Source organism: Haemorhous mexicanus, chromosome Z, assembly GCF_027477595.1.
Source record: "Haemorhous mexicanus isolate bHaeMex1 chromosome Z, bHaeMex1.pri, whole genome shotgun sequence".
NCBI classification, from domain to species: Eukaryota; Metazoa; Chordata; class Aves; order Passeriformes; family Fringillidae; genus Haemorhous; species Haemorhous mexicanus.
The window spans coordinates 69,248,104-69,269,144 of NC_082381.1; the positions used below are offsets into that span (position 1 = coordinate 69,248,104).

General features: G+C 37.1%; 1 protein-coding gene across 2 annotated transcripts in view; it reads right to left on the reverse strand.

Moving 5' to 3' along the window:
- Positions 1 to 15,729, reverse strand: part of RNF180 (ring finger protein 180) — a 69,947-nt gene extending 54,218 nt beyond the window's left edge. The window contains exons 1-4 of one of the 2 annotated variants that reach the window (XM_059874201.1): positions 15,499 to 15,729; positions 10,399 to 10,537; positions 8,166 to 8,261; positions 3,531 to 4,475 (exon numbers count right to left, since the gene is read on the reverse strand). In XM_059874201.1, coding sequence (XP_059730184.1) covers positions 3,531 to 4,475; positions 8,166 to 8,261; positions 10,399 to 10,500 — 1,143 coding nt within the window. In that variant the 5' untranslated portion in view covers positions 10,501 to 10,537; positions 15,499 to 15,729. Of the gene's footprint in view, positions 1 to 3,530; positions 4,476 to 8,165; positions 8,262 to 10,398; positions 15,264 to 15,498 lie in introns of those variants that run through there. The other variant, XM_059874200.1, reaches the window with a different exon arrangement.
- Between the last annotated feature and the right edge of the window lie 5,312 nt (positions 15,730 to 21,041).

Below are 21,041 nucleotides of genomic sequence, written 5' to 3' on the forward strand. Positions count from 1 at the left end.
TTAATTGCTACCATAATTGCTTGTAGTATCAGCTTATTAATGTTTGTGATTTGTTTGTGTTTTCATTGCAAGTGAACTTGTTGTGAGACCATATATTAGTCAAACCATTTAATGTGTTGTTAGTTTGATTTTTTGCCAAGTTTATTTTGTCTTTTACTGGAAAATAGTGGTGTGGGAAGAGCTTTTACTTTTGTCCCATAAATGTATAATTTTGTCTAAATCAAATTTAGCCTCGGAGTTGGCATAATAATTTATGCATATTTGGAATCATACAAATATGTATTAACCAGTTCTGCCTCAGAAGGCTTTAGATTTAGGATGATTTGGCTACATTTTTCATACATATTAATGAGTGAGCTGAATAATCCTTACAAAACAAAAGAAAATGTTCCATGGGAAATGGGTGACCATTTCCTTTCTAGACCAGAAGGACAGACAGATATGGACCAAAAAAGGGGCAAGGCTAAAATACAAAAAGGCTGTTTACCAGATCTTACTCAACTTTACTTGTGACCAGTTTTGGAACCAAATATGCTATCAGCCATGAGACTTTCCAAATCAAATCAGAGACTTACATTCCCTGTTGAACATGTCTGATATACACTGACTTTCCAACTGTGTGTCCTAACAGAGTATTTTAACTTTACCTAATTTATTTTATTTATGCTAATCAATATGTTTTCTATTTAGATCTAGTACATTCTGCATCACATGTGCTTCTCAGTTGTGGGTGAAATTTACTCTGGCAGCAAAGAGGGCCATTTGCAACCCGAAATAAAAATTAAAGAAAACAAAACCCCCAAAAACCCAACCAAACAAAAACCAACAAAAAAAAAAATACCCAAACCAACCAACCAACCAACCAACCAATCAACCAACTTCCCTAAAACAACAAACAAGCAAGCAAGCAAACAAACAGAAATCACCCCCCCCCCCCCCGCCCCCCAATTAAAAAGCAACCTGGCATAATTTAACTAAATCTGAAAGTTTTATTCTAGAAGTTAATTTTCCATGGTTTATAGAATTACTCAGCTGGACAGGAACATTGCCTATAAAATTCTTTCAACTACATGTGGACATGGCTGAAAGAAAACACTATTTTATAAACTTTGAAGTATGTAAGCATACCTTCTCAACAAACCCTTTCACACTAATTCCTAGTGTGCAATTGTGTAATTGACTGTACTAAGTGACCTGAAAATCTGCTTCAGAGTAGGCCAATTGACCCATCTTAATACATACTGTATGTATCTGTTGGGGATACTGGCCTATGGGATTTAAAAATCAAGGCCCCCCTGTGTAATTCTATGGCTTATGTTGGCCTACATCCAACAGACACAGAATTGTGGAATCCATCACATCCACTACCTATTAAACAACACTCAGATCCTTGCGTGTAACTGGAAGGGGGCAGTGCCTAATCAGGATTGGGTTGATAACTGGAATTGGATTTGTATTTTTAATGATTGGCACAGCTATAGTACATGGTATGATTACTTGTGTTATCACTTCTGTTTGTTTCTGCATTTTCTTGTAGGGGCCCCTATCTCTATCACCCCCATGGACAACCCATGAACTGAGGAAAAGTCCCTGGAACACAGAGTTTGAGCCACAGGGTGGTGCAAGAAAAGTCAGCTCAACTGCTCTGACAATTAGCTCTGACTGGGTTCAGCTCAGAAGGAAGAGGCCATGGCCCACTGACTCTAAAGAAGAGGAAAACTGAGCATGGAAACAAGCAGATCATTTAACCAAGAGAATGGGAGAACTGTGTATCCAATGAGAATTGATTCCTTTGTTTGCTAAAATGTACAAATGGGGAGAAAGTTTTGAGTGACTTTGGACCCCCACTACTGAGAAGACCAGAAGAGAACCAGTGGAATGATGTCTGGAACCACGTTGGTGATACCTTTTTACTTAATCTGTCTCTCTCACTCTTTTTCACTCCCCTCCTCTCTTCTATTTCTTTCTATCTATCTCTACCTCCCATTTACTGTTAAATGAAATTCCTTCTATTGCCTTCAGTATATGGTCTCATTTGCACCTTAATTTTGGTAGACGCATCTCTCCAATAATCAGATCTTAACAAATGTAACTAAAATAATGTTGGAATAGGTTAAGCATGTCTTAACAAGAAAAAGGTCTGAAAGTATCTTTCTTCCTCAGCTATCAAAAATTCAGAAAGTCTGAACAATGTCTTTTTCTTGAAATTACATCTAAAGATTAAAGTGTCTGGAGACACTGTAGGTGACATGATGAAAATAAAAAATACACATTGTGCTTGTACATCATCATTTCATTTACCAAAACAATGAGATCTACAATTTTTAAAGCCATTAGGATCTGGATAGCTAAGAATCTTTATAGGCTTATTAGAAAACAAGTATTCAATATTAAGACATCCAGATTCTTAGCTCTGGAGATGCATTTTACAAGAAGAAGTTTTCAAAAGGTCTCAATAGCAGTTTAAGTCTTAAAGCAAATCAAAAAGCCTTCCTAAAGAAGAAACAATATATGCACACGACACTGAAAAGACTCATACTATTTCCCAGACTCATTACGTTTTCAAGCTGCTTCTCACATTTAATTGAGAGAGAAACCCTTTAAACAGAGAAACTCTCTTAAATCTTGAATTCACAATGACAAATCTACTTGAAGGAAGAATACTTGCTTGAGTAGATACTACTTTTCTGATTAGTTAGTAAGTTTGCTCTTGCTTACCACCCAGTAATTTTTGCAGGTAATTTATGATGAGACATTTTCTTTTAAAGGCATATTTATCATTAGTCATTCTACTAAATTTGAGAGCAAACCAAAACTCTGTTAGTCATTTCATGACTGGCTTTCCTTCCCAGCCTTCCACCAAAAAGTGTGACTGCCTATTGCCTCTAATTCTGTTCTGCTTTATATGGTTAAAGAAGGAAACCATTACGGTACAATTGATATGTAACAGTTTGTGTAAGATTTTCAGATAAAATATTTACCTAATAGGGACTAATATTTTAAATAGCAGTAATCTACTCTTTACTCATAGAAAAATATTTTCTTATAATAATGATAATAATAATATCTTACAAGAAATAATAAAGGCATTTAAAACATTCTTAACTATAAAGTTAACTCAAAACACCATTAGTTTAAAGTTAATAAATTCTGGCATGGTAGGGTTCCTCATTTAGAAGATTGAAATTTTTAGTTTTTTCCTTAATGCCACAGATTAAATTTCACTGTTTTTTTTCCCACTTCAAATTATTATTACATCACAAAACAATAAGAAGGCCAGTGAAAATGCACCGTGTTTTGATTTTGCACAGAAAAGAAACCTGGTATGATGGAATTTGAAAAAAACTACATGTAGAAAGGGTTCATACATCTTTGCTTGCCTGATACCTGTTTGCAGGTCAGGTAGGAACTGCAGACAGTTCCACATTAAGCCAGTATTAAAAGACAACATAAAAAAAAAAATCAGAATTATTTCTAAAAGCAAGTCAAACTTTACCAAAAAAGTAGCATAATTAATTTTAAACACTTACTTGCTTCTGCAGACATTGCTCTCGCCTTCTTTGTTTTGTCCTCAGGCTTTTTGACTTGTTTCTTTCCCTCTTACTCAGCTTTTGGTTGAAGGAGATACTCGTAGGCTGCACAAGACCACCAGGTGTGATGTATTGTTTGTCTTCTACAGCCCTTGTAGGCGAGGAAAGATTCATCACAAATGGTAACCCATCAGCAATGACACTCCCAGAAGATTGTCCAGTAACTTCAAAATCACACTCACTTTCAGTGTCTCCGCGTAGTAATGTAGCAACAGAAGTAACTTGAAATTGGTTTTGTAGTGTGTCAGCCCTGGAACTATAGAGATCCTGAAAAGAACTATCATCTTTCCTACTGGACTCTAATTGCAAGCTCCCTTGTACGTTAGCAGGTGAATTTTCATTTTTGCCACGGTAAAGTGTTCCCATGCTGGAAGTTTCATATAACACAGGTGACAAAACAAGTCTTTCTCTGACATTTAAATCCAAGCTATGTGATCTGTGAAAAGGTTTTACAGTGCATGAATCTCTTATGGGATAGGAAGAAGGTAGATTTCTTTTTTGATTTAATGCCTTTAAGGAAAGCTTTTTACTTTCTATCTCATATCTGGGAGCTCTTACTTCTAGACAAAGTGCTTCTGTTAATCTTCCAGAACCATTATTACTTCCACCTGTGTACGAAAGCCCTTGATTTATGATTTCCAGAGTTGCAGTTACCACTTCATGGCAGGTATCCTTGTTAAAACCAGACTGAATTTTGAGAAGCAAATGTTTCTCTGATGATTTTGACAATTTAACAGAGAAAGGTGGCTGATCCTCAGTCCAAGTTTTGAAGAAATGTATATTTACTAACTGTCCACAGGAACATTCTTTGTTGCAAACAAAGTTAAAGCCCCCTAAGCAGGCCTCACAGAATGGACAGTGCAGTTTTCCAATTGTCCACTGTGCCTATTGACAAGAGAAAAAAATAAAACACACAACATGTTCACTGAAAATAAATGAGCAAGAAATAATTACTGAAGTTATTTTCTCCTTTAGTAAGAGGATTTTCTTCTTGTTTTTCAAATAGAATAAAAGACACTTCACAGCAGAAAGCAAAACCACCATAAATAATAGTGTGGTCAAAGCCTGGCTTGCTGCAGGGATAACTAATTCTAAGAAAACTAAAACACACATTGTAAAATGTTTGAGCTTTGTAATATGTTTAAAATTTGTCCACAGATAGAATAATGCTGCAATACTAATGAAAATATTAGATCTTTAAAGTAGTGAAATCAATTTCCCAAGTTAATCTGGAATTGGCAAGCACAGCTTCTCAGCTGAGTGTTCTGAGCGCTGACACATTTCTTGCATACTAAGTACAGTAGAAGAAGATTTCTTACGAAAAGAATATAGCTTTTCACTTTGATTACCCCACAAAAGCTTAAAATGGTATTTGTATTTTGGTGTATGTAGCATTACAACATAATCTCTGTGCAGAAACCATGACAAATCCTTAATACTCTAATATAAGGAGAAAGTTATTTTCATTATTTATAATTCTATGAATTTCTTTTCAACGCTGAAGGCATTTTTTCAAAAGGAAATACACATAAAAGATCTATAAATGCCTACATATTAATACAACTATGTGTCCTCCTATATCTTTAGACAACTATTAGTATTTTCAGCAATTATGTTCAGCAATTATATCTGTCAGCAGTACTGTTGAGGACTAAAGTTATGCAAGTGTTTGTAGGATCCAAGCAAAGATGAGAAACATTATTATCAACTCCAGCCACACTTAACTCACTTGAGTGTCTAAAGAACAATGAATACAGAAGCTGCCCAACATTTCTAGTTTAAACATTGCTTTCAGTTGCAAATGTCCTTCAAGGTGATTTGGATAGCTATGTCCGTAACTGATGCTTGTCCTGTTGAAAGCTACAGAAAATGTCAGAAAGACCTATTTAGCTGTTTCGGGAAAAAAACTCCAGCAACTTGTGTGGAAAAAAGAGTTAATTTTCACACACAGTGCTAGAAGTTCTGGAAACACTTATTTGAGAAACTTACTCCTGCCTTGTGGGTTAAAACCTCAAAATTACACAAAGTATCAAAGATGTGTCTTTCATTGCACCTATGAGAATCTATTTAAATCCAGACAGTTTTTTTTTAACTTGGAGAAAAAAGAATAGCTTACATATAATTGCAGGCTTTCAAATTCTTGAGAATTGTGTAAACATGCACAATTGCTCTCAGTTTTTAAGACTGACCAATGTGTACACAGGCCCAAAAAAATTGAGGTTTTTCAGAGATTTGCTCTTAAGTCTCCCACAGTCCATTTCCCAGATGGCAGGGGCTAGACACTAAAACTAAGATAAAAGTACTTTCTCATGATTTTATTGGGTCTCTCTGGGATGGAATAGCATCCAATCTTCAAATGGAGAGGTGGAGTGATTCACCAAAATTAAGAAGACTAGAAGCCTGGAAAAAATGGACACACAAGACACAGGAGGCAAAAGGACATCTCCATGTCCCATGTGCACAGAGACTGGGAGATGAGGTGTAGTAGCAAGGAGCCTGGGACTGATTTAGCATGAGTTTGGCAAAGGAGTGTGGAAGCACTGACTCAGTAAAAGAAGTAACAGCCTACAAGTGGAGGAGGTGGTAGGGGGAAAATCAGCAAGATCTGAAAGGGAGCTGAGGATACACAGATTCAGTGACGGACTGCATAAAGAGGAAAAAATGGAAATGATTGGAAAAAGAAACCAAACCAAGTGATAAATGATGGGTAACAGAAAATCCAGGTCAATAAAGGTCACTAGCAGCACTAGCTACATATTTGTAACTATTGAAGATTAACTATACTAATATGTACACGAAATCCAAGGAGATTGGTTAAGAACAGGGACAGATGGCAAAAAAGAACCGGCTGGGAAGCAGTGGGTTTTTACAGCCTGCAAATAGACCTTGCGCTTATGCAAAATGATTTAGCCTTTGATTCAGGAGTCATACAGGAGAAAATAACACACGATCACAAAATTATTCAGAGCTCAGGAGGATCTGGAGATAAGTCAGAATTGTTTAACACCCTGCACCCCCCACACCTACCCACTAAAACACAGGATCTTGCCAGAGGAGACAAAGTGAATGAGGCAAGAGTTCTGAGGATATTAAGTGACACAATGAACACAAAGAAGTCAAAGGTGTACACAGAGAATTGCATTGTCTGCCTTTTTCACGAGAGGAGAATTGCTCCTCGGCAGCCGCAAGCAAATGTGTCAAGCATTCTATGAGTTTTGTAATTTCTTGATCCCCAGTTTGACCCTCCAGGTCTTCAAATTCAAAAGCTAAAGGTGCAAAATAATAATTTGAAAGCTAAAAGTGAAAAGAATAACACAACCATCAATATTGAATTCAATTATATTAAAATAATTTAAGAGTCAAAAAAACCTGTAAAAAAATGCCTTCTTATTATTAAAGACTCATGGTTAGGTGATATTGTAAAGTGACTCATACTATAACTCATAACTCGTGAGCTGCAATTTTTAAACACACCTCCAAGATTAGTGTTTCGAACATAACTATTCTGTTATATTCACTGAAATAGAAGAGATCACTAAATTTAAAAAGTTTAATTAACGTTTAACAGAAAAATCCCACATAGAGCAATACAAAGAAGGAAGATGAAGGTTTTCTAAATATCTGTATGCTTAGCTCTACAGTCATAACAATTTGTTTTTCTCTTTGTGCATCATTTTCAGTATGGGTTTTCTTAGGGCAGAAATTACTTAAAATACAGCAAAATTTTACAGTGAAGTCTAAGGAGAAGTCTAAGGAATGCAAATAAAATTTACTTATCAAAATCAAAGATTCATAAAAGAAAATCAGTAAGGCAAAAAACCACTGCTTCTGCTTATTAGCATCTAAGCCACAACATTAACGTCTAGATCTAAAACAACTTAGAGAAAATACCAACTGAAGCAGTCAGTACAACAGGAAATTTATGAGATGGTTTGTAATTTACAAATGGGCAGTTAAAACTCAAAAGCAGTGACACCGGCTTGTCATTGACCTTTGAATTTCCAGAAAAGTATCTACTTTATATTCATATAACGTAAGAGCACATTAAGTATAAAAGACTTAAGTATATCACCATCCATGATATATACATCATATTCCAAAAACTGATCTCTTAACAAATCTGTAGTCCACTTTTATGGGGAAACATGCTTCCTATTGTCAACCTATATGTTAGTACTGCAAGATATGATGATCAAAACAAAGCAAACCCCAAAGACTAGGTAATAAATATAATATTAAGCATTTATAAACATGCAGAGATACCCATGACAGTTATCTGGACAGCCATAAACACATTCATCTGTTAAAGAGCAGGAAATAAAATTTATCACTTGTAGCACTCCTGCATATCACTTGTAGCACTCCTGCATATATATAAACAAAACAAAATTAAACAACATTTAAGAGAGAAAAAAAAATCTGTAAATGGTAACGACAGAAGTTCCTGAGAAGAATTCCCTCAGTTATAAGGTCTCTGTAACATACATGGACCTTGCCAGAATAGTGTCCTTGAAATTTGTCCCTCTTAATTATTTTACACGCCAAATAAGGAAGATGCAAGGAAAAAAAATCTACCTTTTCAATGACACATTTCACCCACTCTGGAATGGCTTCTAGGCTCACACGCCATACATTGCAAGAATTCTGAGAAGTAGCTGAAGGTTGTGATATCTGTTAATAAAACAATTGCCCTGTTACTCACAATTTATGTAGACTTTTTTCTTTGAATATAGCCACAAGTCAGTTCCCCAAAACCAGTAAACAATAACAAATAATAAATCTCAAATACGATGTGCTTCTTTAAGCTAAAATTCAGGTAGATATTGTCAGTCATTTTCTATTTCTGAATCTAAGAATATTGGGCAAATTCCTGTGGAAATGTAAGTGTCTGGAGGTGGTTTTGTTTTGTTTAAAAGAACAGAAAGTATGCAGTTGCAGGCCTTTCAAGAATATCTGGAAACTGATTTTAGAATCACTGTCAGCTGGCATATTTTTCAGTAAAGACAGAAAAATATACGTTAGAGTTTATGTGAAGACTGTGATGCACAAATGCATTGAATGAGTAGAATAAATTTTCTAATTCTTTTTAAAATAACAAACAGAGTAACCAGGTAATCTTAGCAACTTTAGAGTTTTTACAGCAATAATGTGATCAACTGAAGAGAAAAAAATCTAAAAATCTGTAGCATTTCACTAATTGATACTAATATAAAAGCAATTACCTAACTAAATTATTGTTACAGAGATGGCTAAAATTATAAGGAAAGTCTGGTGAGAAAGTTCTAAAATCAGCTGTTAAAATTTATGAATAAGAAAAGTTGTCGACGCCCATGTTACTAAAGTCATTGAAATAAAAATTTCATTCTGCTGAAAATTAGAAGTGGGGTTATAGACAGAAGATAGAAGCTTTTAAAAATTCCAAGTATTGGCAAAAGACAGATAGATCCATTTATCATGTCTGTTCTGGCTTTTTGTCCTATCTGTGAAGACCCCCTGCACTTCAATATGCATTTAATTATTAGTGTTTATACTGTGTTTTTAACTTTAACATTTGTTTTATAATTTGTTCCACTTTTTTTTTGCATTCATTATTCAGCTACGTCTTTGTCTGAAGGTCTAAAATTCATCGGTGAAAACACGATGAAAACATTAATCTTCTCATCATAGTACTCTCTTTCCCTCCCAGCCTCTTTAGATACAGCGTTAAATTACACTTTTTTATTTGCCATCTGCATAAATGGAGAATAAGCTATCTCAGTCGTGTGCAATGATGGGCGGATCTCCGCACACAACTAAAAGCTCCACCATGGGGAGCTTGGACAAAGATATCTTTTTCTTTTCACTACATTTTTTTCCATGGAAGGAGTTGGAATTTCCGCATTCCACCCTGAAAATCACTTCAAACCATGCACAAAAGAACCATCAAATATAAAGTGTGAAAATTATTCCAGAACTTCAAGCTCTGTAAGCAGAGTGATTAAAATGGGGTTTATTGATAATACTACCATGATCTTAAAAACTAACTTTGTTTCTACATCTATTGGCTGTACCCCTCTCTAGTGTGCAAAAGAATGTTATTGCATTACCAACACATTAATAAAAAACATCACCACCTTCTCTTCTATTTGCTTTTTAACTTTGATTCAAGAGGCTACAAGCCTTTTTGGCACATTTGGAAAGACCCTAGCTCTTCATGATTAGTAGCTGTCATTATAAAACAGTGGGAAATACTCTGTCATGGTTTTATTCTGTGTAATTATCCTCCTTTTTATTTTAATAAACACAATATAAATTACTGAGTAGGGTATAACCCTGCTCAGGGCAGACTTATCTTTTGAGCTATTTTTGTGCACAGACTATGGCCCAAATTTAAAAAATGAAGGGCAAAATTTTCTGATGTAAGGATATTTTACACACAGTTAACTACCACAGTGGAAATTAGAACCAGTCTTTAAAATATACCTTATGCACAAAGGGTTGTCCATTAAGAGATAATAAACCAAAACAAGTCTGCTTTAAAACCATCAAAACCAAACCCCATTTTTATATAAGAAATGGTAGTGCTCTATGCAGGCTAGTACCCAAGTGACCATGAGCACCAGCCTGCATGTGGCAGACCATGAAGGTGATCACTGCCTACTTGGCTTCACTAAAATTACTTCCTCCACTACTCTCTACAGAACTGTCTCTACTTAACTACATACAAGAGATTAATTACAAAGTGAGGCTAAGTCTAATACTTCTCCTTAATTTAAAATAAATGGCATCAGAAGAACTTACAAACTCCCTCAAAAGAAGCTATACTTACTTTGGACATTTTTTTCCCATTACATTTTGCAAGAAAAACAGAATTTGCTATATATTTCCTACATCTCCAGCAACACAAAACACCAGCTTCTTGGTTGTTCATTATGTCAGCTTGGGATTTTGCAGCTCTGTATGTTGACCTGTAAAGATGACAAAGATTACAGTTTGGTCACCTGTTGAAACACCACTTTTATCTTGAGACCTTGAAGTCCATAAATATTCTCACCACTGTAGAGGAGACTAATACGTTACTTACAAACATATTCCGATCTTGTATAGCATGCCATCTAGATGTTTTAAATAGTAATGTGAAAAAGCTGGTTTTATTTCCAGGTTGCAGAAAGAACTAGAAAGCAACAACAATAAGAAAACTAAAACCAAAATAAAATAAAGCAAAACTGACCAATCAACCAAACAAAAGGCTTTTCCAATATTTGGAGAAAAGATAAAAGAACTCCAGTTTTTCTGGAATATGCCCATAGTAGTAAGTTATTGCTACCCTAAGCAATAAATAAACATACACATATATAATGCCACATAACAATAATGAATGCCAACATAAAACCACAGATGACAGATTCTTTTCTCAACATGCCCCTGGAGGCTTGCTCCCTTAAATTATTTTGTGTGCAAGGAAGAGCACTACTGGTGCAACCATTTTTCAAGGACCTGTATTAACCTCTTTGTGAAACAAGACCTACATTAAGACACCAGAAGGACAAGACAAAAATTCTATTTTTCTCTTTTTGTGTTTTGCTGCATCCTGATTGTCTCTCTGGTCTTCTCTAGCTTCTTCCAAAGTCTTCCCTTTTTGTCATGTTTTCTCCAAAGATCTTCCAACTTTTCTTTCAAAGTATGTATGTTTTTCCCCCTTGTGCTAGCTATATGAAATAAAAAGAGAAAATCTTTTTCATCTACATGTCAACTCAAGTCCTATTCTAGAGTTAGGCCTACTCAGAGTGCTGAAGTGCACAGCACTCATTGATGGGCATGCTGGACTATAAAACTTAAAATCAATGTAAAAAGTTTCAGAGTCCAAACATCTAATTTTGCAACTATTTTAACATTTAATTTTTTTTAGTTTTCACTAACTAAAGAAACTTTGAGGTCTTCACTAAAGGCTGTCTGAAGAGCAGTTTGCCTTGTTGAAACATACAGACTTTTTGCATTTTCCCCATTTCTACCTTTCCTTTTTCTGCCTTGTTTTCTGATTTAATCAAAGACAATGAAACACACAGAGAGGTTACTTATTATCTTTTATTTACATCTGAGGTCTTCATTCATCACATTTTTAACTTTTCTACAAAAGTAAAGGTCTAAAATGTAGTCTGACAAGGACAAGCAGAAACGTATACATACAGCAGACTCTGAGCTCAAGTATACATGCAGTTTTTTAACAATCAGATCCACTCTCAGCTTAAGAAGTGAAATTAAGGCAAACATTAAATATTTCCTTGCAGTATCACAATTAAAATGAATTTTTATTAAGGGTCCATTAATGAATCTTAAGACAGACAAGCAGAGGATCATGCAAGAGACAATGACACAAAAGCTAGGAACTTATACTAGTAACCTGTCTTGTTCCTGACAAAAATAGAATGATTCAAACACTTTGACTTGAGCAGAACCTCAGTTTTTACTTAACTAAAACTTAGTTTTTACTAACCTACCTTTGTCAGTGCTGCGACTTTCTGTATCAGATACATTTCAGAATGTAACATTTAAAATAATGAACCTGTCTATGAATGATTTTTTAAAAAAGTAAATTCATACTCTGAAAATTTTTAGAAGTACTTTGTATCCCTTTGCTGTTATAACACTAGGCATCACAGGGTATTGAGAGAATGATTAAATCAGTTTTGAATTTCTTTATATCACTCAAACACTTTAAAGCTGTTATAAGGAATTTAATCTTCACAAATTCATAACACACTTCTAGAATGAATTTAATTTTACAACAGTTCAGTGTGAGCCTCAAATCTAAGATCAGCCAGGATGGACTGAGAGATATTTTGCATACAGCTAGCTCAGACATTCTTTAAGGGTACAGCCATGTCCTTATCAACTCAAATACCTTCTTGATATGAGGTGATACATACCTTGCATCACCTTTTATGCTGTATTTTTTTTATCCGAATGATATATTTAAATCTCTATATACATTCTGTTCCCCTTAGAGAAGAGGATGTCTTTCTATCTTTTGAACAGCTGTTTCATTTGAAGTTGATGACTGGAGCAGGGCAAAAAACCATTTGGGGACAGACCTCTCAACAACCAGATAAAAGACTGATGAATAAATGCACCTGCTATATTTAAAAGACAAGGTTCAAGTCATGCAAACAAAGGCCCTCTAAGGATCACTGGCATTTGAGCTGATGTAAACTTCTATATAACATCTTCCAAGCCTTATTGCAAAATTAAAGGTCTTTTATTTATTTATTTTGTTTAGTTAGTTATACTCTGAGAAGTTCTTCTTAATTCAGCATATACCTTTTAATTAAAATTACACTTACATAAGAGAAATTAATGCATAGTGTATGTGTAATGACACACATAACATAGTTGTATTTTGCTGTGTTCTGTGTAACCAAGGGCGCTGATAGTGAACTACATGGAAAAAATTCAACTTAAGTGGATACTTTTTAAAGTATTATGGTACAGCAAGCTGAAGTGTTCTTCTGGCCTAGGAGTATTTAAAAAGTAAGTAGGTGTATTAAAAGTCTGCATGTGTGTGTCTTTTGCAGTCCTCACAAAGGACAGAAGACACTCTACAGATGCATGTTAATGCATTGCAGAGGTTTCTACACACATCATGTTTTTCATTTATTGCATTAGCATGCATTTTTGTTTTGTTTTGCACATAAGTTCAAATAAATGCATATGAACACAGGATTTTGAAGGTTTTCTGTTTTGTTAAATGCAGTTAAACCTTAGTGTCTTGTACTCCTTCAGCAAAAAGTTCCTACATAAAAAGTTTTTCATTTAGAACTCCAAAAATAGTGTCAGGCCTTATCTCAGCACTGGGTTATGTGTGTCGTGGCTCTACTGCTTTCAGGTTGGTTGCTTTGCATGAGCTCATGCCTGCCTCCCAAGTACCATGCAGACATATCAGAGTGTTTAAAAGCCTATATTCTTCCACGGCTATTGTCAAATGACCTTCAAACTCTTTTTTCTTATTTAGTCCCAGTTAAACCAATAGCAGAGTCCTAAGACCTCCTTTCCAAGTCAGTCTCAATTCCCTTTATTGGTCTAATCTTCTCTTAGAGACCTTTGACGAAGATTTTACAGCCTTCCCAAACTACCTAATTGTCTTCTTATCTTTTAACTTTTCCCCCAATATTTAAATCGAATTTTCTTCTAATTTCCCTTATTTGTTGTGAATACAGAGAACAAAATTGCTCCTTTTCTTTTGTGCTGAACATTCTAAAACTTTAAACAGTTATTAGATATTAGCTTCAATCTTGTATTTAAACTAAAGAAATCTTTCTTTTTTTCCTCAAACATAATGCTTTCTTGATCTCCAACTGCAACTGCTATTTTGTGAACTTCTTCAAACGGGTCAGCTATTCTTGCTGAATGCAAGTTCTGGACACAGAACTCACTGAAGTTTTACCAGCTGAGAAGACTAGACAGATTACAAAAATTATCTAAATTATCTTAATTTCTTTAGAAGTCTAGATTGTAGAATATAGTACACTTTGGTCATTCTGTCTTCAAAAAGATTGCTAAACAACATGAAGTAGGACTCCTATTAAAAATTCTCATATATTCACAGTGAAGAACTTAACACAATTTCCTAAATTTCTGTTGAAATCCGGTCTAGAATTTCAACTAACTTGCCCCTCATTCACAAATACATAAAAATGAAAAAATAAGTGCAGCAGTTATCAATGCCTTTTCTTCAAAAACACCTATGACCCCTTCAGAACATTGCAGCCATGAAAATTACAATAATAATTAGATTGAAGTAAGAAACTAGGGCACTGAAACTTCAGCAACAGTTACTGACAGTCTTAAAGAAATTAGATGAGTGCCAGCTTTGTAGGAGGATGACAGAGAAAAGCTAAAATGAGCTGTCCTAGCCAACAAGAGTCCATATCCTAAGTTCCTGTTCCCAGAAAAGGAGGAACTGATACTTTACCAGACAGAAAGACAACCATGGAAGACATTAGAGTATGCTTTAAAAACTTCCTGCTATTTTCTGATCTCCAAAATATTTCTGATCAAAGCAATGCTTTAAAAAACCTATTTCAACAATGTTTCTCAATAAAATAGCACTTAAGATGGGGAGACAGAAATTTCTGTCTCCAGGCTGCCAAAGAGAAGCAGAAAGATGCATCATCTTCTGTGCATCTCCTTCTCGACTACAAACTCTTCTAACAGTTCAGCCGTTGTGTGATCAGCTTCCGTATGATAGAAGTTAATGTCAGACGGTGGCCAGTGAGATACTTTTGTACCAAGACTAACCCAAGTAATAAACGAAGTTAAAAAAAAAAAAAAAAATTACTTACAACAAATTTCTTAACTTGCTAAACCCCCTGCAGCATACTGCCTAAGCCAACAGGTCGTCCTGGCACAGCTAGGATAAGGAGTGTGTAAACGGCTTTGACAGGGAACAGACCCGGAGGGTCACTAGAAGACCACGGATCGGCGTGTAATCTCGTTTTCCCAAGAGATCCAAGGTCAGAACTGCCTGTTTCACGCTCTTACACATACTGGCACTAGCTGTCGCACAAAGTAAAGACCGAAACGAGCAGGAATAGGGTGCCGCTGTCCCAGCACAGCCCGGCACGCCAGGCTGTGCACTGCCGCAGCCGCTGAGCCCGGACACCCCCGCGCCCGCCCAGGCCCGACCGGGCGCGCCGGCTGCTGAGGGCCGGCGGCGGCCCCGCCGAGTTAACCGCGGGTAGGAAGGCACGGGGCTGCCCCTCAGCAGGGCGCCGGGCTCACCCGGGGACGGACAGCCCGGCCGCACCCCCGGCTGCGGGCGGGTGTCCGCACCGCCGCGCTCACCCCGCGCCCCCCGCGCCCCCGGCCCGGGCCCGCCTCGGCCCCACGGGCGGCTGCGGTGCCTCGCGCCGCCCGGCCCCGCTCAGCTCACCGGGCCGCGCCGTGCGAGGCTGCGAGGAGGAGGCGACGGCACTGGAGCGACCGGGCGGGCGGGGAAGGGGCTGCGCAGCAGCAGCAGCGCCCGCGAACGGGAAGAGACGGGAGACAAACGGCGGCGGAAAGCGCTCCGCCAGCGCGGCACCTGCCCTCGGGAGGCACACAGCGGCAGCCCGGGCCGCCCAGGAGGCTGCTGCAGCCGGCGGGCGACCCTCGGCGGCGGCGGGGCCGGCCCTACTATCGCGGGGACGGGGGCAATGCCCACGCCAGCCTGCGCCGCGCCGAGCCCTGAGGCTGGCACGTCCTCTCGTCTCCTGACTGGCAGAGATGGATCAGGGTGGGGTCAGCGCCGGCGGCGAGCCGTGACCGGGGTCAAGAGAGGCGGAGAGAATTAAGGTTAAGGCAATGAACGATAACTTTTCAATGGGCACTGGGTAAAAAACTACGTTGATTCCCGAGGAATCAACCCAATCCCAGAGATCGTAATCTCATAGAGCGAGGCCAGGGACATGGCAGGGACGGGCGAGCGCCCGCCGGCCGTCATCTGGTAGGCTGGGTATCCTCATGAGCCCCCGACTGTCCTAATGTACAGCAAGAGAAAGGAGGAAGCATTAAATGAAATGGGGCCAGGGAATGAAGAACACTTATGAATCGGTGTAAGAAACTGCTGCACATCAGGCGGGGCTCCATGGAAGGAAGGGCGGCGCCCCAAGTGAGCGTGTGTGCCGTGGCAGCCAAGGGAAACGAGCTGGCCACTTTCATCCCTGCGGCTTTTTTTGCACCTCAGTGGGGATTTGGGGTCTTGCGGTGACACTGGGATTACCGGGAGCTGATACGTGCTGACGATCTGCTCTTGATGCTGATGGCAATCTTCAAACGCGAGAATGGAGTAATTTTAAAGCAATGTGAGAGTAAGAAAGGCTGGAAGATTACTAACGAAAATTAAATTTGTGTCTGTTCACTTTGCTTGTGGAGGTGATTTGGGAAACTGAAACCTTCATTTCAGGCTTTCTCCTATATTAATGATATATAATTTCTGTGATCTTTCTCGTATTTCAATATACAATCTCTGCAGGTCAAGACAAGATTATATTATCAGGTAGTTGTAAAATCTGGGCTCTCATGGACACCAAAGTGCCCTGCAAATGTTACAAAGTGCGCAAAGATTACAACGTGAAATGTGGTAATTGCTACTTTTTCTTTCTTAGTGTAGACCCTGTAAAGAACATCACAAGTAGGATGCTCCCAATAATTAAATTATGTTGTACTCTGCAATGTACCGTACAGTAACTGTATGTGGAAGAAATGAACTATTATTTTCAAATAATTTATAGTGTGCTACAGTATGCTCAAATTTAGACTAAAATGACTGTTAGAAAAAGCAATATTTATCAGTCATAAAGAATTGCAGCTTATAAGGTGAGTTTTAGCAAACTTAATTGATAAAGCTATAGAGCAACACATTAAATAGATGAAGGGAAGAAATAAAATACAGATTAAAATAATGAGTTCAAGACATTTCAAGCCTCAACTTCTGACATAAAATATTGTTGAAAATATTTGGAGAGAGATATTTTAATTTTTTTTCATCTCATTTGCTTCAGTTTAAGTAGGATGTAGGATGGGACTACTTAAATTTAATGGAATTCTACAGATAAAAAGAAATAGTCATGAAGGTGGCTCTGGGGTTAAGAGATGAAAAGGACTGTATGGCTCACATCACAGCAACAGCAAATGGAATGAGGAAAAATGAAGCTTTGCTGCTGGCTAAAAGACTATATTCAGAGCCATTCAGCTGTACTGTGGGGTTAACTGTATTGATTGTCTTATAGATAGCATTTGTCTATCACAGGGCAGCTGGACTGTGGAATACTAGAGAGAATGAATTGTGCTGTGGCTTTGGGACTCTTGACTGGCTGGTGCAGCAGTTAATTCCAAGGCAGGCTATATATGAAAAGCCTTTTGCTGGGACAGCCCCTTCAGGTGGGAGTTCAAGGATCAGTGCCAAACTAACAGAGTAAGTCAGAAACTAGAGTGTGTCTTTGCTGTTCTGAGGCATTTATTGTGTCTCAGGAAGACTGCATTGAAGGCCTGTGCAGTGGGTCATTGTGCACTGAAGCACCCTGCAGGGCTGTAGTGACTGGTGCATAGGCAGTGGCACATTCTGTTTTTGTGTCCGTGACAATGGAGAGTGTATCCAGCTCACAGGTGCTCTATGGGAACCTCTAACAAGTGGTCCAATAATCACAGCAGGAACATGTCAATTCTATTCCAGTTGTGTAGATATAACTGCATAGGGGGAGGATGACCTAATTGTCATTCCTGTAGAGTTTCTTTCTTTACCAAAATACTTCTTCATTACAAGAAGTTACATTTTCTGCAGCTATTTGGTAGTGCACTAATGACTATCCAAGGCATTAACCCAGTCTGTAAACCCTGGTTCTTCAACCCATTAGGCTGCTCCATTATGTGGGGTCATCTCCAAGACCTAGATATCTATTATTTGGTCACATGTTCTGGAAAATGGCCAGAGAGGCAGCATTAGGAGAAAAGAATGAAGAAATAGAAATTGTTGGATAGAACTTTTGGGACTTGATATGGAGCACAGAAGGAAAATCATCTTTGCCATTACCTGCTGGGTTTTTTTGTTTGTTTGTTTGTTTTGGGTTTCTGGTTGTTTATTGTTTGGGTTTTGTTGATTTTGTTTGTTTGTTTGTCCCACCTCCCCCCTTTTTCTTTTCTATTCTAAGCAGCTTGATTATTTGAACAGCATTGTACCAGGAGAAGCCCAATAAGCAACCCTGGCCTCTTTCACCCTTCACTATTGGATTAACTGTTGGATAAATTTTGTTAACATTAGGCACTGCAATAGCCATCAAGCATAACATTTTTACTCTATGGAGATTATATTTTTGTGTATTTTTATTCTATTGAGAATACAGCCCAACTTTCAATTCAGCAAAAATATTTAGCTGTTGAAAAGCTTTTCCTATTACAAAGTAACATGTAAGAAAATGACACTTCATACTCTTTTACTTGAAGATGATGGTTTATATTTGATTTGTAAATCTTGTCATCCTCCTATAGTAAACGTAAAGTCTATACAGAATATCCTTCAATTAACAAAACATTTGCTTTGCTTTTCTTGGCTTTGCTTTGCTCTGCTTCTTTTTGAAAAATAATTAAAACCATCTAAATTTGTGATGATAGGCTGGATTGTAGCAAGGAAAAACATTTTTTCAGACACATAGGACTAGATCTAATAAAGTAATTCTTAACATAGTTTTCTCAGTTTGTGGTTGCTTATTCCCTGGAATGGAATCCAGAGCTGTGTTAAATGTAGGGATACTTTCTGGTTTTCACAATACTGGTGGTCAAGGAATCCTGCTATCTTGAGAGAGAACAAAAGAAAACACAAAATGCCATATACTGAAAATATACTGAATTTTATTGCTTACCTTATGTTGAAAGCTAGTTCCTAGAAGGGAAACTACTTATACAGAAAAGATTTGTGAGTTTATCCCATATTTCCCATAACCTGGGAGAACATACTAATTATCCAGCTGAAAATAAAAGCACTGTTTTTTTTTTAATCCGTGGTGGCATGGTTTCAAAGAATTTGTGTTCTGTGGGAATATACAGGATGGAAAAAAACGTCAGTGCCCAAAGAATTGTGGAGCTTACATCAGAAAGGGAATGTCTGGGATCTTCAAGGAAGAACTTGTGTTTTTCACTAAACAGACATAAAATTGCTCTAACAACCCTTTGAAGGGGGTTTTGTACTATGTGATATTTAGTCTGTGTAAATAATACCATTAAGCCAATCATTGGAAATTTTCATTGGGGCTTTTGATTAAGTTGGTTCAGTTTAGTTTTTAGTAAAGAAAAGCAAAAGTCTGTTTTCAACTTAAGCTTGACTTGTAAAGTGAGTTTACATAAGCTGAAGAAATTCAGCCAATCTGAACTGCTCCTGAATTTGGGGAAGATACCTGAAATTGAAGTTAAACTTGTTTAAAAACCCAAGAATTTATATCCCAGCAAGGATAATACTTTCAGAAATAATGTTAGAATGAAATGCATTGTTACTTGAAGCAGTATTTTCAACAGACTTTCAACAAATAGGAAAGAACAGAAAGGAATCAAAAAATACTGATCAGCAGATGACATCTTTTTTGAGAATGTGGAATAGCAATTAAAACTGCTTAAACTGAAGCTGTATTAGAGCTTACAAAGAATATAACTTTATAACCTTGGCTGTCACAGAGTAGGAAAATGAATGAGATTTGGGTGAATAATGTATAAGTTTATGCACTTTGAGATTGCTGGCAAGAATTTCTGCTATCAGGTGGTGACTCATCAGTTGGAAGAAATAAAGAGATTAAGTAATGGAGTATATTAATTGATCACAGGATGTCTGTGCATTGACTGTGTGAGGTAGCTCTGAAAAGACTAATTCTACCCTGGACTGTAGGTGCATTTCCAGTACATGCAGGTGAATATCAATGCTCTGGTAATTTTTAATTTGGAATAATATGGATAGGGATAATAATAATTTTTTTAAAGTTAATTTGGGCTAGAACAGGCATAAAACAAAATACTAAGGTGATAAAAAATTGATAGAGCCTGCCTTACGGGAAAACAGAAATGGCTTTCCTTACTCAGTTCAGCAAAACAAATGCTGTGCAAAGTTTTCCTTGATAGGTCATCACTGAGGAAATAAAATATTATTGCAACATTATATAACTTTGGAAATGTATACCAAAAAAACCCCAAAAACCCGCCCAAAATTAATTGACCAATATGAAATTTGATTGTTGAAAAGTTGTACTTGTTGTACAACTTTTGTACCATGGAGATAAGTGGAAAATCTTCCTAAGAAAAATATTGGAGAAAAAAAACCACTGACTAAGTTTTCCAAAGTTGGGGATGGTACTTTAATTTTAAATTTTATGCTTTTTGTGAAAAGAAGATTATCTTTGGTAATTTGTTACCTTATGACTCTGTCTCTGTGTTCTTAGTCCTGATTTCCTTTCCCATGAGAGGCACTGCCTTGTCAGTGCTTAGTAAAATATAGTGATAACATTTCCTAAATAGTATAAAAATATCTTTTATATCCTTCAGAGGGAATATAAAGGAATTCAGGTTTTTATCAATGTTGCTGTCATTCAAATATTCTGAACAGCTCTACAGGGTAATTTCTATTTACTGAAGTTTAATCTTTCATAACACTGCAGCATCATCCTCTGTTTTACCATGGTCTAAATTGCATCTTTGTAAATATATTTTTATTGCAGCATTATATGAAGCAGTTTGAAATGCATTTCTTTTCTAGAATTATCAGTTTAACTTTTCAATAGGAATGGGTAGAAAAGAATGAAATTTTCCTTCAGTCATTAGTCCTAGTACCTATGTGTACCAGGCTTGTTCTTAGGCTGAGATATAAAGAAATTAACTATAGAATGCTTTGGATTGAAAAAGACCTAAGAGATCATCTGGTTCCAAACCCTTCTGCCATGGGCAGGGACATCTCCCATGAGA